Source organism: Aethalodelphis obliquidens, unplaced genomic scaffold, assembly GCF_003676395.1.
Source record: "Aethalodelphis obliquidens isolate GAN/ISIS:26980383/991018 unplaced genomic scaffold, ASM367639v1 scaffold3, whole genome shotgun sequence".
NCBI lineage: Eukaryota > Metazoa > Chordata > Mammalia > Artiodactyla > Delphinidae > Aethalodelphis > Aethalodelphis obliquidens.
Genome location: NW_020837947.1, coordinates 4,942,675 through 4,957,692, shown reverse-complemented (window position 1 = coordinate 4,957,692; position 15,018 = coordinate 4,942,675). Strand labels below are relative to the sequence as shown.

Sequence of the window (15,018 nt, the reverse complement as noted above, 5' to 3'; positions counted from 1 at the left end):
GGCTTCAGCATGTAGCACCTTTTGGTTCCCTGATCTTTCTTCCCTGATTGAAACAGATGGCTATAGTCACATGATACCTATTTTAAGGTTTGTGCATAGATATGGCTGTGATGTGTATGGACCATTTCAAGTGCTTAGTGCTCTTGTATTTTCCATGTATAGGCGGAGGGAGAAGACAGCCTGAAGAAGATGCAGCTGATGGAGCTTGCGATTCTCAATGGCACCTACAGAGATGCCAACATTAAATCACGTAAGAATGAGACTGAGGCTCAGAGCTACAGCTGTTTCAGCTGTTTTGTCCCCAGACCTCTCCCCTTTTGGCAGCACAATACGTGAACAGTTAAAGTGAAGAGTTGAAATAACTGTCACTTGATATGGGACTAACTGTCCCATTTTTACTGCTTTCAAGAATTGAGGGCACTCTCTTGATTTTATTTTATGCCAGCATGCCTAAGTTTTGAGTTTACAAACTTTTCTTTTATTCTTTTGATGAAATTTCAACTTCTAAATTCAAGAGTTTTGGGAAATTTTCTGTTAACTTACAGATTTAAGACTTCTAGTTTGTTACATTTATGCAAAGGACGAAATTTTTAAAAAAATAAAAGCTCATTTGGAATCTATCTGAAGGCAGTGATTCTTCTGTTGATTCTGTTCTTTCCCCTTGCTTGCACATTTTTCCTCCAGTATTTTTTTCTCTGTTGATTTTATGTGTGAGTTCACAGAGAGCAGTAGATGATACTATTTTTTAATCCTATTTTCCCCTTTATATGTATTGTGCATGCTTTCATAAACTGTAAGAGGATTGCTTTTTTATATTTAAAAATGAAATAATGTGAAATTTATATTTTGAGACAATCTGAGTTTTACACATCATTCATATGAACATGATGTCATTTAAATTACTAATTTTTTTTAAAGAAATAGAATTTTAAAGACATAGCCAACTTTCCCAAATATAGGCACCCTAGTGTGTTTAGAGTGGTTACTTTTACAAATGGTTGGCTTTAATTTACTCATGAAACGGAGTATATCATTAATAGTCATGTGTTTAGGAATGTAACATTTTTTTGTATTGTTTTTTCTATAAAGAAGTTAATTCCTACAGATGCAGGAAATTAATAACTGTTGGTTATTTGACTAAGTTAATACAATGAAAATTATGCTTTCCTTCATTTGTAACTGAAGCTACTCTTTAGAAATATACCAAAACTGTATTTCTGTGGACTCCAATTACCAAGTATTTTTTAACATCTTTTAATGCAAGTGTTTTTTTGTGCTTCTGCATGCACCATTAGTCTCATGAAATCTTAAAAACATAGATATATCCGATATATGAAGTAAATATAACCTGTTTTAATGGTCTCATTCTTTTTTTCCCCAGTGGCTTTTTAATGTTTGCACATTTATTCTCAATCACGTTGGGGAAGGGGAAGCTGTTTTGCATTTGGTTGGTGTGCTTTGGCATTTCTGTGTGACCAGCGCATGTACTAACGATTTCCTTTTATTTTTCTTCTTCTCTGCTCTCTCCTTCCCTTCCCTGCCCTCTCGTTTCCCACGTCTCGCCTTCGGCTGTCCCTGTGCCTCCTTCTCAATCTCTTCGCTTTCACTGTAGCAGCCCTTGCCTTTTCTCTTGCAGCCACAGCCCAGGCCGCTCCAAGGGTTATCACGGGGCCTGCGCCCGTTCTCCCGCCAGCTGCCCTGCGCACCCCTACGCCAGCTGGCCCTACCATAATGCCTTTGATCAGACAGATACAGACCGCTGTCATGCCAAACGGAACTCCTCACCCAGCTGCTGCGATAGTCCCTCCAGGGCCCGAAGCTGGTTTAATCTACACGCCCTATGAATACCCCTACACGTTGGCGCCAGCTACATCGATCCTTGAGTACCCTATTGAACCTAGCGGTGTATTAGGTAAGTTGTTCTCCCTGTATAGTTAATGACATTTTTCTTCATAACTTCTGCTGCCCCAGACTTTGAAATGATATATCCATTTTAGAGAGACAAGTTTACATTAGAAAGACTGAAAACTAAATTTTGTTCTATTTCAGCCTCTTATAAGGGTTTCCTCCTGTAAATAATTGTACCTTAAATTTATTCAGATTCACTTTGGTGACTGAAATTCACTTTGGTTGGGTAAATTTGAGATGAACATTTTAAACAGAAAATACTTTTCACATTTTTGACATCATTGCGGTCAATTCTGAGTTTTAGATCCCACCTATTGGCCTATCCTCTTCATCAGCTCCACCACCCAGTTTTTAGATTCCTTTTGTGTCGGAGATTTATTTGTCAGCTAAATTTTAAACTTCTATGTGAAAGTTTTTTGAGATATTTTTAAAACTGATGTGTGTTTTCTAATATTTGTGATCACTTAAAATATGAAAGGGACCAATAGTTGCATTCTTCAGTTTTCTTCAGCTTTTCTCTTTTGAAGTCCTAGTTAATATTAAACATAAGAGACACTCTTAATTTCAGTAGTACAGTATGGAATGAAGTAAATACCAAGTCACTGAATTAGAATCACATTTGAGACGAAAATTAAGATCATGCTATAAATGCTCGGTTTTACATGAACAAAAAGTGGTGTGCTTGAAAAAGACATTACTGATGCCTTTTTTTTATAGAGTGGATTGAAATGCCAGTCATGCCTGATATTTCAGCCCATTGACTTGCTGGATGAAGGACTAGAGTACAGCAGCTGTTCTAACACGACCAGTCAATGTGGAACAAACTGTTTCCGGGCTGCCCCTTTGTTTTACCAGACAGAATTTGAATTCTTTTTTCTTGAATTGTATATGACCTTGGTGCTGCATGCATGTTGTTGACTTTTAGGACTTTGATCTTTTAAGTTCTTTTTTTCCCAGCATTAATATTGATTTCTAAAAATATGAAAGTCTTTAATGAACCCGGACACTAAGATTTAAACTTGAAAATTCATTGTTCAATTAAAAAAAGCCACGATGCTCTGTATGTTATCTGTGTGTGTGCATGCACTCAGGTGCCTTTTGTTTCATGAGCAGATACATTTTATTGTACATGTTTTCTGTTTATCTCTAAATCATTGTAAAAAGTATTATAGGTCAGAATTATACAATAGAACTGTTTATGAGAGGCCTGTTTCTGTTGCATATTTCTCAAAGCATTTTTAAAATAACATGTAACCTATAACCCCTTTACGTTTTCCTTTCTGTTAACGCTCTGTCCTGTGGCCCCATGCCTGCTCCTTTCCCCCAGAGCTCCTCTCTGCTGCACGCACAGCGTCTGTTCGAGGAGTTTGACTGTTGCTTCCTGCAGGGCTGGCACTCTTAGCCACCAGCTGCTGTTCCAGCACTCTGAATGCAAGATCTCGCTGATTTTGCCTCGTGGAATTATACTTACATAAGATTAGTTTTTCTAAAATGAAAAAAGGGGTGATGGACCAGTTTACTGCTTAGAAACAGCAAGAGGCACTGCAGTAAAATTTCTCATTTTAAAGCAATGTGCTTTTGTTGTGTTGGAAAATTTTTATTTATAATACTTAATTATTAGACTGACAAAATTGAAAGCAAAATATACAGATACCTATTGACATTCATAAGATGAATAATATTGAGTACTAAATGACAAGATTCCATTATCAATTTTATTTCTCGCTTTGCCACCTAAGCAGTAAAACATGATATTGACCACTTGGAGAACTGAGAAAATATTTCAAATTGCTGTGTTATAATAAATTTGCACACAGATAACATGCATGCTATATATCAAGTCTCATCATATTATTTTAAAATGAGCAGTGCCCTTCAAAACGGATGCAGACATGTGTGTTGGTGGTAGTGAGGAGATTGGTATTAGCATCAGATCTTCATTGATGACTAATTTTTAATTCCCTTCCTTTTATCTTTAGGTATGGCTTTCCCAACGAAAGGCTAAGAATTCAAGAACGGTCTTAACTGAACCCTCATCAGATCTGAATTTAACAAATGCTTAGTCTCAGCAGCCTCCAGGGGGTGGGAGGGACGCTTAGCCTAGCAGTCAGTGACTGACTTGCACTTTTGCACACTGATAGAAAGGAAAAGTATGTTATTAATTGGTTTAGGCTGTAATCTTACAAAGTAACGGTAATTTATAAAGGAGTGTATAGTAGTATACTGACTGCTACGTGTACTATACTGTTTGCTTTACTAATCACCTAATTCATTGCAGTTCATACTTATTGACTCAAAGTTTAGAACCACAATCTGTAGGCTTTAAGAATTGCTTTTAAACCTTCTTAAGTGATAGACTCTGGAAGTGGTCTTAAGGTTAGCAAATAATTGTCAGTATTAAACATGGCATTATTTAAGTAGTCCTGCTGCAAGAAAGGCACTTCAGTGAATATGTGACTAGTAAAGCTTAACTATGTTTGGATCTAATAGAGTTCATGAAATCTGTAACTTGGGATTGTAAATGAATGGATAAAATAGGTTAAGGCCAAGATTATTGAAATGAATGCAATATTAATAGATGCATATATACGCAACATATTATGGTTAATTTTAAGACTACTGTGCCTTAACATGTTTCCTAAAAGAAAACTTTTGTAGTAAACAAACATTTGAAATCCATTTTGATAAACCTGCTGTTAATGTTTGTTATCTTTTCCCTTGTGAATGTTCTCTAACTTTGTCTTGGTAATTGCAATTTAACTAGGTGCGGTGGCTACTAAAGTTCGAAGGCACGATATGCGTGTCCATCCTTACCAAAGGATTGTGACCGCAGACCGAGGTTAGTTTAGTTCTGCAGTTCTTGTTTATGAGAAATGCGTTGGGTGTCCATAAGATTTGTTACACCACACCTGATGGAAGAGATATCACTGCTTGCCTGCACATCGTTTCTTTTCTTTTTCTAAATTAATTTGTAATAATTGACAGGTTTAAGGGTTGGGTTTTTTGGGGTGTTTTTTTCCTCCCTTCATATTTTAACTTATTAAATTCTATATTAGTATGTACAATGATTTATTTCTACTAAAACGTAAATTAGTCCCTTTGGGGAGCTATTAAATTTTCATGTTGCCTTAGTTATTTTTCAGGAATAATTTTTGCTAAAATTTACCTTTTAATTGTTCTGAAATTTTGGGTTGGTTTTGCAAAATGAACTAAGCGGATGGTGCTTTAACGAGAGAAGTAAAGGAATATATGCCTCCTGTGTCCTTTTGGAGAAAACTGAAGATTTAGTTTCCATTTTCCTTTTTAATAAGATACTTGAACCACTGTATACACAAGGGTATACATGTCAAGTACTTAGCTGAAATCAACAAAGTAAGGACTGTGAAGATAACTTTGATGAAGTTGGATTTTTTTTTATAAATCAGAAAATCAGTTCCCTTTTATTCTTACATTCTCTTACCAAAATGGATCCTTTGATTTTTGTTATTTGCTGCTAAAATATATTATCTGAAGGTAAACTATCTTTTGAAGCTCTGTGGTGACATGAATCCAGCTGTTTGAAAATCCTTTTTGACTAACCTGTGACTGGGAAATAAGTCTTCATTTTTCTCCTTTTCAACATTTGTAATTTGTGTCCTATATATGCCCTTGGACCCTTTTATAAAATTATTTATGTTTATTGAGGAGTGACGGTTTCGGTTTATTGACATTGTTTTCTAAGTTTGTCATTACAAGGTAGGAATCCAAAGCAAGATAAAAAAGGATTTTTCACAAGCTTCTATTATGGCACATCTATTACCTACTAATTAATTTGATCAGAGTCTCTAATATTAGTGGTGGAAGGTGATGTATTTATACCCCAATCCTACATTTTCTATGAACTTAAGAAAGACCTACCTGTTCTACATGGTTATCTTGAATACTGATGATAAATATTGGATACAGGTGTTGTCCACATGAGAATAAAATCTTCCCAGAGACACTGATGATAGCATCATACATAATTAGTTTGAAGACTTTTAACTAATATATATATTACTTGTAGAGATTATTCAATAAATAGACCCCCAAGCTCAATGATTATTTATGAAGATAATGTTAAGTGTCAGTGTGTCATGCACAAGTAAACCACCCTTTGTGTATCAGAAAAAGTCTCCTAGTGAAGGAGGAAATTTTTTAAAAAATGTTTTTTTTAAGTAACTTGCCATTTAAGGAAACCAAATAATTCCTTGAATAATCAGAGCTTTTTTCCCCCCACATTGTTCATGTCTAAAACAGTTCTAAAGAGTATTTAAAAGTAGTTTTTCTTCTGTTAACCTTTCCCTACATGCCCCTTTTAGGAGATTTCTCATAATTTTGTTTTAACACAATAATTACTGGTCTACTTAATACTCCAGTGCCTTGAGATAGTTGAAAATATTAGGAAGATTTTACTGTATTTGGAAATGACAGCACATTCCATGTGAGGCTCTTTTGTAGTTATATGTGTTTGGATTAGTCCTGTCACTGTTTTTATTAAAAATGCAATGTCAGCAAACCGAAATGCTACCTTTTTTTTTTTTTTTTCTAAATAACAAATACTCATATACTGCTGTTACTATCACTGTATGCACTCACTGGGTCTAAGGGAGAGGTCTGAAATCCTTAAATTATTTTATGATACTACTGTTTTCTCTATTTTTGAGGGGTTTTTTTTAATTATTATTTTTTAATCTTTTGAAGGGAAGATTAGTGTAAGTATTCATTTAATGCAAGGAAACTCAGCCCTTAGACATATAACCATGTAATTCTATATGAGCATTTAGAGTACTACATGGTTGAGAAATATCTAGTTCTTTACTAAAAGTAAACCCACCTCTACACATAATTTGAAAACTGAATTTGAAGCCTATAAAAGACCAACTGACTTTGTAGTTGTGATGAACCATAAGTGCTTTTGCACGGTTGATACACCTGTGTGTACTGTAGGAGGCCAGGACTTGGCAGAGGATATAGTCTAGGTTTACTGGTATATATGTAAATGGTAGTTTGTTTATGTATTCCACATGCAAAAAAAACATAATCAGAATTTTTCTAAATAATTTTACAAAAACCATCATTTATATAATTTGTTATAAGAAACTTAATACAATTTTAATCAAAATTTTAAGTGATTTCAAAAATGCTTTAAGATTCTATATTTCTGGAGTACCTATGAAGTGGTATGACTACATCATGTTAAATATTTATTTTCTTCTTTGATTTTGGAATAGCAGTTTTTAAATAAAATTCCACTTATTTTTAAGAAATTCAGGGAAGATTTGGTCACACTGAAGATACAGTATTTTTGTAGTATTTATAAGGTATCCTAAATGATAGACTATAGAAAGCATTTTTGTTATATGAAGGTAAACCAGTCCATTATATAGATCATTTACACTCTGTGAAATTACACCTACTGGGTTTTGATTTATGAAGTGGCACAGAATCTGCCTTTGCACTGAATATCTTTTCATTTACATCTCCTCTGCCTTAGTCACAGTGGCAACAGTACAGAAAATTCTCTCAAACCTCAGAATATAGTAGAAATAATTAAGCTATTGAATGAGTCTTAAAAATCATACTACTGTTAAGTGGACCAAGTTTGGTGAAGCAGAATGTGACAGAGGTTGATTAAGGAAGGAGCAACTCAAGGACATTGGGAATGATAACTTTTCCACTTGAGAACTACTTTATGTTTTACTGTAATTTTTTTAATTTTTTTTGTTCTGTTTGTTACTTTGCAAAAGAAAATAGTATTTACAGGTGGCTTCTTTTAAAATATAAAATATAAAGCAGGAATGTATATGAAATGTCAGATTTTATTGTTATTTGCAGAGTATTAGCTTTGAAATTGAATAAAGAAAGCTGTTTGTAGTTTTAAAATGCCTTATTGGTATCAATTAGAAATTTCTTCTATTTTTTGATGTACTTAGAGCTTTTTGAGTATAGAATTTTAAATGGCAGGATTTTACAGTGTTTACATGCAAGTGCATTTTATAAGTGTTCTATATGTGTAAAATAGTATTTTCAACTGGAAAGTGTTGGCTAGTGCAGAAGGCCTGGCCTTTTTCTGGTTCCCATGTTTCCTACACTGCTAGACTACAGTTTAGTATTGCATTGTGTCATGAGGCCAAGAAATTCCATGTTGTTTGTAAATAGAATAATTGAAAAAGCAATAAACATTTATTGAACAAAAGAAACCTTGTTTGGCCCAGAGTTTATGTTGAACCAAATTATTCATAAAAATTTAAATTTCTTTAGATTCATTTCTGTTGATCATCAGTTATTAATAATCACATCCATCATTAATAGTTGCTTTAATGCTTGCATCTGAGAGAATACTAATGCTTAATAGCAGTCAGATACTGATAACTGCACTGACTGTTTCAGAATTCTGTATACCAAACCTATTCATTGTTGTTGTTTTCCAGTTTTCTTCATTGACTGCTACTAACTATTAGTTGTTAGTTGTATTTTATTTCTATTTTTTCCTGTTAACAGTTTTTGGGTTTTTTTTGTTTTGTTTTTTTGTGGGAGTGGGCTCTCCTTCATTTGTTCAAATCATGATATGAAATTGTCATGATTTTTATTGTATTCTGTAGATGGTGTCAATCAGTTTGTCAGAATTAAACATGCTTTTTTTTATTAGTTGTGATTAGTTTTTCATGTTGTCATTAAGCCGTCACTAGCTGAAACTAATCTCTTCTCTATCTTTTCTTTTCTTTTTTTTTTTTTGTTTTTTGTTTTTTGTTTCTAACCACCCAGCCGCCACCGGCAACTAACCTATGACCTTCTGACCTCTGAACTCTTCACCCAATGATGACCTGACCATGCCTGCCTGCTGATCAGTTAACTGGTAATCGCCTTTGCTTGCCTGTCGTCAGTGCAGCGAGCTGAGGCACTTGTCCGTTCGTCTTACCATCTAACCAAACAAAAGACAAAGAAATTGTCCTCCAACTCAGCTTTTGTTTTTTTTCGGTTTTTTTTTTTTTTTTCTTTTTTCTGTTTGGGTGAAAGTGGTTCTAGAACCTGCACTGAATAGTAGTAAAGCAATAAGGCCCAATTCATCCCACAGCACTGATCATCTTTTAATGTCCCACCCTAAGCGAACGGTAAGAAGGCCTCACTTCAGAAGGGGAGACAGATGGCCCTTAACTACTCAGTGACAGAGGCAGTTACTGTGAGAGACTTCTAGGAATCTTTTCTTCTCATAGCGAGTCAAAGCTCTCTGAATGTACTGTGTGATGATGCATCATGCATGAACCTTTGGTCAGGGATGTCATTGGTGAAGTGATTTCAAAAAGTATTCAAAATTTGATATGCTCTTTAGTCACTACAGTGCCCTCAAAGGGCAGAAGTTGCAGCCTTTTTTATATTGCCTGCCAAAATTTGAAGTATTAGAAGTGTGCCATGAGAGAAAAACTTAAGGAATTTTGAAAAGTAATGCAAAGAACAAAACTGCAACACTATTTTTAAAAAGATAAATATCTGAGTTAAAATGACTGAACCTTTATTTTACACCTCCTTTAAAAAATACACAAGAACAAGGTACATGCATTATGTGTCACATTACTGGGCAAACTGTTCAAATATTTTTTTTAAACCTCCCTGTATAGAAAAAAATCATTAAGGATGTAAAAGCCATGCTTGCCTATTTGCTGTATACATGTAATGAAATTGTAGATAAAGTGTAGTGCATTGAAACAAATGAACAAAAAGTAGATACTTTTACTATACAAGGGTGCTGGTGCAGAAAAAATATATATTTTTGGAAATGTAGCATTTTATACTTTCAAGTGTTATAAAAAAAAAAAAGAACAAAGAAACCCTTTATTTCATGAAATGATTTTTTCTGGTGGTTGTCAAGAAACAAAAGACCAAAAGAGCCTTTTTGTCTTTTTTTTATTTTTTAAGTATTGGAATAAGTCTAAAGAAAAGAAAGTGCCTTATTTTCCTTCATGGTCATTTAGTCAACTGTCCTGTAAGATCAGCTCCTCCCTCAGAATACAAGTTAATGCATGTTACTCAGTCGCCCAGTATGTGAAAGAAGATGTGAGGGGAGACAAATGAGTTGATGGTTTGAATTATATGATTTTTGCCACGTTACCTTGATATAAATTTGCCAAATCTGATACTGTGAAAAAATTTGATAACTTTTCTGATGCCTAGCAAGTAAGGTTTAAAGCATTCTTTTAAAATCATAATTGCGTGCTTTTGGTTATTGCGATATTTAATGTTAGTCCAAAGGATTCTGAAATAAAAATTATGTGTGATCTGAACACCACTTTACAGACAAAATTAGAGCTCTATTTTGTTGGGGGGGGGAGGGGTATTGGATTTTTGTATTATTAATTGGAGGCAATAATATTATATTAGCAACCTTTTTCACAAAAACGAATCTTTCTGCTTTTCACTCTGGAAAACAAGGTTTTTAAATGAACCAAATTTAATCGGACTTGTTTCTACCAAAGCAGATCACTGGGTAGTCCATCTCTGCTGGTTTTAGTAACCTAAGCCAACAACGCCCCCTTTTTAACTTTAAAAGAATGTGAAAAACTAGCATCATTGTGCATATAATACTCAACTACATGTGAGTTTAAACTTCCAGTTTCTTACGAAGTTCAGTTTTGTAGTTGAAGCGATTTGTGCACAAAGCCGACATCTAAACTCTTAAGTAATCATTAACTGCTCAGTACCAGACGTGGCAGATATCAGGTGGCGGTGGCTCCCCAGCTCGTCAGCTCCTTCCCTCTTACACACCTTCACAGCTTCACAGTCAAAGGTCAGCAGTAAGCTCAGTAAGCACCTTTGTGGTGACCTCCTCCATCATCTTGTCTCACTTGGAAACCGTTTTCAGTTTATTTACTATGCAATAGACATTCATTGTTCTGTATTCAGCTAGCTTTAGTTTAACATGCCACTGCTTTGTCTTTCTGTTACACATACAGTTGTTTTGATTTATTTACAATATATGCTGTGCCATTTTGATTTTTATTTTGTTCGGTTGGTTGAATAAATTTGCGACACTCAAACACTTGAGGTGATAGTTTAAAAATGATACCAGTATTTGATCTAGTTTCATCTCAACTATGTTATACCTGGACATTTTAGATGTTTATCAAAGGTCTTTTATGGGGAAGAAAGTAAATGTTTGAAATAAACGTGTGACATTTATGAGTAATGTTGGCTCTGAACAAACGTTTGAAAACTTAGTTGACAAACTTTTGGATCAACTGAAAAAAAGCATGACTTTTGAAATCTCTGAATGCCTTGGTTCTCAGTATTATCATTCTTTATTGAATTTATTTCTTATTAAAATATGTAGTTTTTAAGACTTTTTTTTTCTGACAGTATTATGTAATTTTTTAGTGCGGGTAGATGGGAGTGTCGCTTGTATGTTACCGTACAGCTGACATGTATTTTTGTCTATTCTTTATTATCTCAGTAGTTTCATGCTATCTATGTATCATAACCAACCTATTGCCTATGAGAAACATGTAAGATAATGTATTTACAGCCATTGTTACAAGTTTATAATGTATTTTTCTATCTTGTTTTATATGTATGTTATATAACATTCAAAAAGAATTTTTTTCTTGATTGAGAAAAGGATACAAAAATGCAAAATCCACAATTTTGATAACTGAAAATTGCCAATTGTTTTGCAGTACTTTATTATATTGGGTGTCTTGTCTTTCTTGGGCTTTTAGTTAGCTAATGAATGAATACATTAGACACTTTCGGGTTTTAGTTGGGATTTTACATAGCTTGCATTTTAATTCTTTGGTTCTTTGCTGTTTCTATTAACCCATAGCATTATTTTAATAAATGTTATAATACCAACCTACTAACTCTGGACTATGTCTGTTTATTAACCTTTACGTGTTTAATTAAAATAAACAAATAAAGACAAAGGAATGTAAAGTCTTGAATTCCTGGACTAACCCTGAAGAACGTGACCACAGATAACATAGTCATAACGTGACTTGTTTTTATGTTGTTTGTCAGCTGACAATTCCGCACACTACTGTTAAAATGGCTTTGGTTATTCTGGGCTTTTACTTCGGGGTGGGGGGGTAGGTAGGTGCCAATAGAGATGGGAACAAAGTAGTGTTGGTTTGAGGCGTTCTTCTAGTCTTGCCACTTGCCTTTCAACCTCTGCATTACTAATTCCACAATTTCTTATTTTTCCTTCTCCAAAATAATCACTGTCTGCTCACAGCATAAAGAGTAAAGAGATTCGTCATAATGATATACCCAAGAAACCAGTTTGATTCTTTGTTGAACCATTTTTTGAAATTTCTATAAGTAGATAATTTTATGGTCACATAAAGCAAGGAATCTGATGTCTTACCTTTATTCAGATTTGTGTTTTAATTGGACATTTTTCCTTTATAAAGACGTTTTGAACTGTTTTAGCCAGCTGCTCCTGTTAGAGGGGCTAAACACAGGTAAAGCCAAAGGTAGAGTGGCTCTGTGTCTCAGGACAGTCCAGAGTAAGCCGTTCACAACAACCACAAACCCGCCTCTCCTCGTGGAACCCTCAGCAGGAGGTCAAACAGCGTCACTCAGCTTTATGTCTCACCCTGTTAAAAATACAGTCAGAATACATTAATATAAGAAGTTTAAGGGAGAAGAAATAGCATTTGAAAAGTTATATATATCATGATTTTGCATGCAGGTCAATTTAAGAAGATCTATTAAATATCTTCATGCTTTCCTTGGCTGCAACCTAGGTAAATTGACCTCTACTTATCAATTCTTTAGTGTAACTCTTGAGGTGCATTTTTATTTCACAGATATTGGTATTTCCTGTTCTGTGAAATAGTTCTCCTGGATAATAAAATTTCTCAGGATGAATTTTTGCATTTGTAAATAATGCTTATTTTTGTAAATTACATTTTATTTATTTTAAAGTTCTAAAATTTGGGGCTAAAATGAGTCACATGTTACAGAAGACATAACACCAATATGCTATTAACCAATCAAAGTACTACCATAGTATATATACATACATGAAATACATAGAATAGCGAGAGCATCTGATTTAATCATAGTTGAGATGGTTCTTTGGATCAAACAAATATATTGTTTCTCCAGTGGGGGGGGGGATGCATTATTATTAGGTAGAGCTTTACTATGCTACTCTGTAAAAGTTCACATTGCCATACAGCTAATATATATTCTGTAAAAATCTGAAGATGTCATTCAAGCTGCTAATATGCAAGTCATCATGGCACCATGTCACTGAAATTGAAGAAGAATTTCTATACAGTTTATTCCACATTTTCTGAAGCCTGTGAATGCAGTCTCATCTCATTTTCAGTTAAGAGTACTACTTTTATGTATAATTATGTCACATTGCCACCTTTTATGTTGTAAAAGTCCATTTTTAAAAGACAGAAATAACATTACAAAACCCACTTTTATACAGGCTGTAATAGTATAAAAAATGGAATCACCGAGTTGTTAGAATGATAAAATGCCAGAGGCAGTTTATTGTTTTATGCTACTAGTACTTGACAAAGCAATTGAAAGTTAAGCTTTCAGTCGAGAAGTTGGTGAAATTAATGTACTTAGTAGTCAAGCATTTTTTTCTTAGGCAAAATGTCAGGAAAAATGTAGTATGAAAGTCGATATTCACATACACCTACTCTGTAGGGCAGAGTCCACCTAAAAGGGCAGTTGAAGCACCCTGTCCATAAAGCCAAGATGTGCATATGTTTACACAAGATAGGAGGTGGTTAAGTTTCTAAAATACTGGATAAATATGAAGGATCTAAATTTTCTAGTACACCAAAAGCGGACAACAGGTTTAAATTGCTCATTACCAAATCAATCTTTTTTTTTTTTTACCAGCTAAGTCTAACACTTTTATAAATGGCAGTCTAAGGCTTCTCCAGTTTGGGGGGAGGGGGAGGGGTTTGTTTGTGTGTTTGGAATAAGATGTCTGTCATTCCTTGATAACAATTAGCAATTGTAGCATTTCCAGCAAGTCATTTTTAGTAGAAAGAAATGTATTGCTAAATTACAATCCATTATTTAATAGCAGAAATCACCCAGAAAACTTTTTGGACTCAAACTTTCTAAGTACATAAGGTAATTGTTAAACATTGTCACAAGTTTCTTAATACCTTTATTTAAAATGGAAAAATAATTCATATTATAGACAATTTTACTTTTAGAAATATTCATTTGGTACACACATGTAATTTTATCTGTGGTTTTTTTTAACATAACATTATCTAAGTTGAACTGCCTTTGCTATGAAGAGATGTAACAAAATTATATGCCTACCTGGTACTCAATGCTGAATCAAACTGGTTCACCTAAGCGTAGTACTCTCCTTTCTGTGTTTCTGCTGCACTAATTGCAGGGGGTGGGAGAGGAGGAGGAAGAATTAATTCTCAGGAGAAGTAGTTGGTAGGTGCAGCAAACAGCAACACAACGTGGATTTCTCATTGCTTACAGTTTTGCTGTCCCTTCGTGGCAAAAGACACCACATTGTGGGGAAAAGCACAGCTCCCATGGTAAAAAATTTATACCTTTTTTAAAAATGCTATTATCGAGAAATTTTGATTACCAAATATATCTTTTGTGGTTTATATTGTAGTGGTGTGTATAAAACACTTAGAATTTTATTTGTGGAAATTGTACATAGAAAAGTTGAAATAGGTCTTCCCAAATCCTATGTGAATGGAGAACCACGTTAAGACTGTACATGACGTGCAATAAACCAACTGGAAAAAGTGCATGTGCTTCATCCTCTCAAGCCAGCTGCAGCTGAAAATGCTGCTTATGCCTACCCCCGCCCCAAAAAAACCCCACACACACCACACTTATAAACATCAGAATAAAGAATGTACATTTCACTTTCAGTTTCTATTGGTGCTTTTAACACTGTTTAAAAGAAAGCAGAAGAATGTGACATCCTGGAGCTCTAATTCACTTCACTACAAGCTGATCATAACATTTTCCCTGATTTCCAGTGATTAGAAAAGGAAATCAGTAAACAGACTCACTACAATGTTTCTCAGTTGGATGTGCATCCCAAATACTTGTTTCTAATTAGGAAACTTCAGGTACAAT

At 34.3% G+C, this 15,018-nt stretch overlaps 1 protein-coding gene across 8 annotated transcripts in view; it reads left to right on the top strand.

The window, feature by feature from the left end:
* Positions 1-14,681, top strand: part of QKI (QKI, KH domain containing RNA binding) — a 143,895-nt gene extending 129,214 nt beyond the window's left edge. For 3 of the 8 annotated variants that reach the window (XM_027081589.1, XM_027081633.1, XM_027081642.1), the window contains exons 5-8: positions 163-250; positions 1,613-1,912; positions 4,673-4,747; positions 8,695-14,681. In XM_027081589.1, coding sequence (XP_026937390.1) covers positions 163-250; positions 1,613-1,912; positions 4,673-4,747; positions 8,695-8,711 — 480 coding nt within the window. In that variant the 3' untranslated portion in view covers positions 8,712-14,681. Of the gene's footprint in view, positions 1-162; positions 251-1,612; positions 1,913-2,625; positions 4,748-8,694 lie in introns of those variants that run through there. The other 5 variants (XR_003427736.1, XR_003427734.1, XM_027081606.1 and 2 more) reach the window with 5 other exon arrangements.
* Positions 14,682-15,018: the final 337 nt, after the last annotated feature.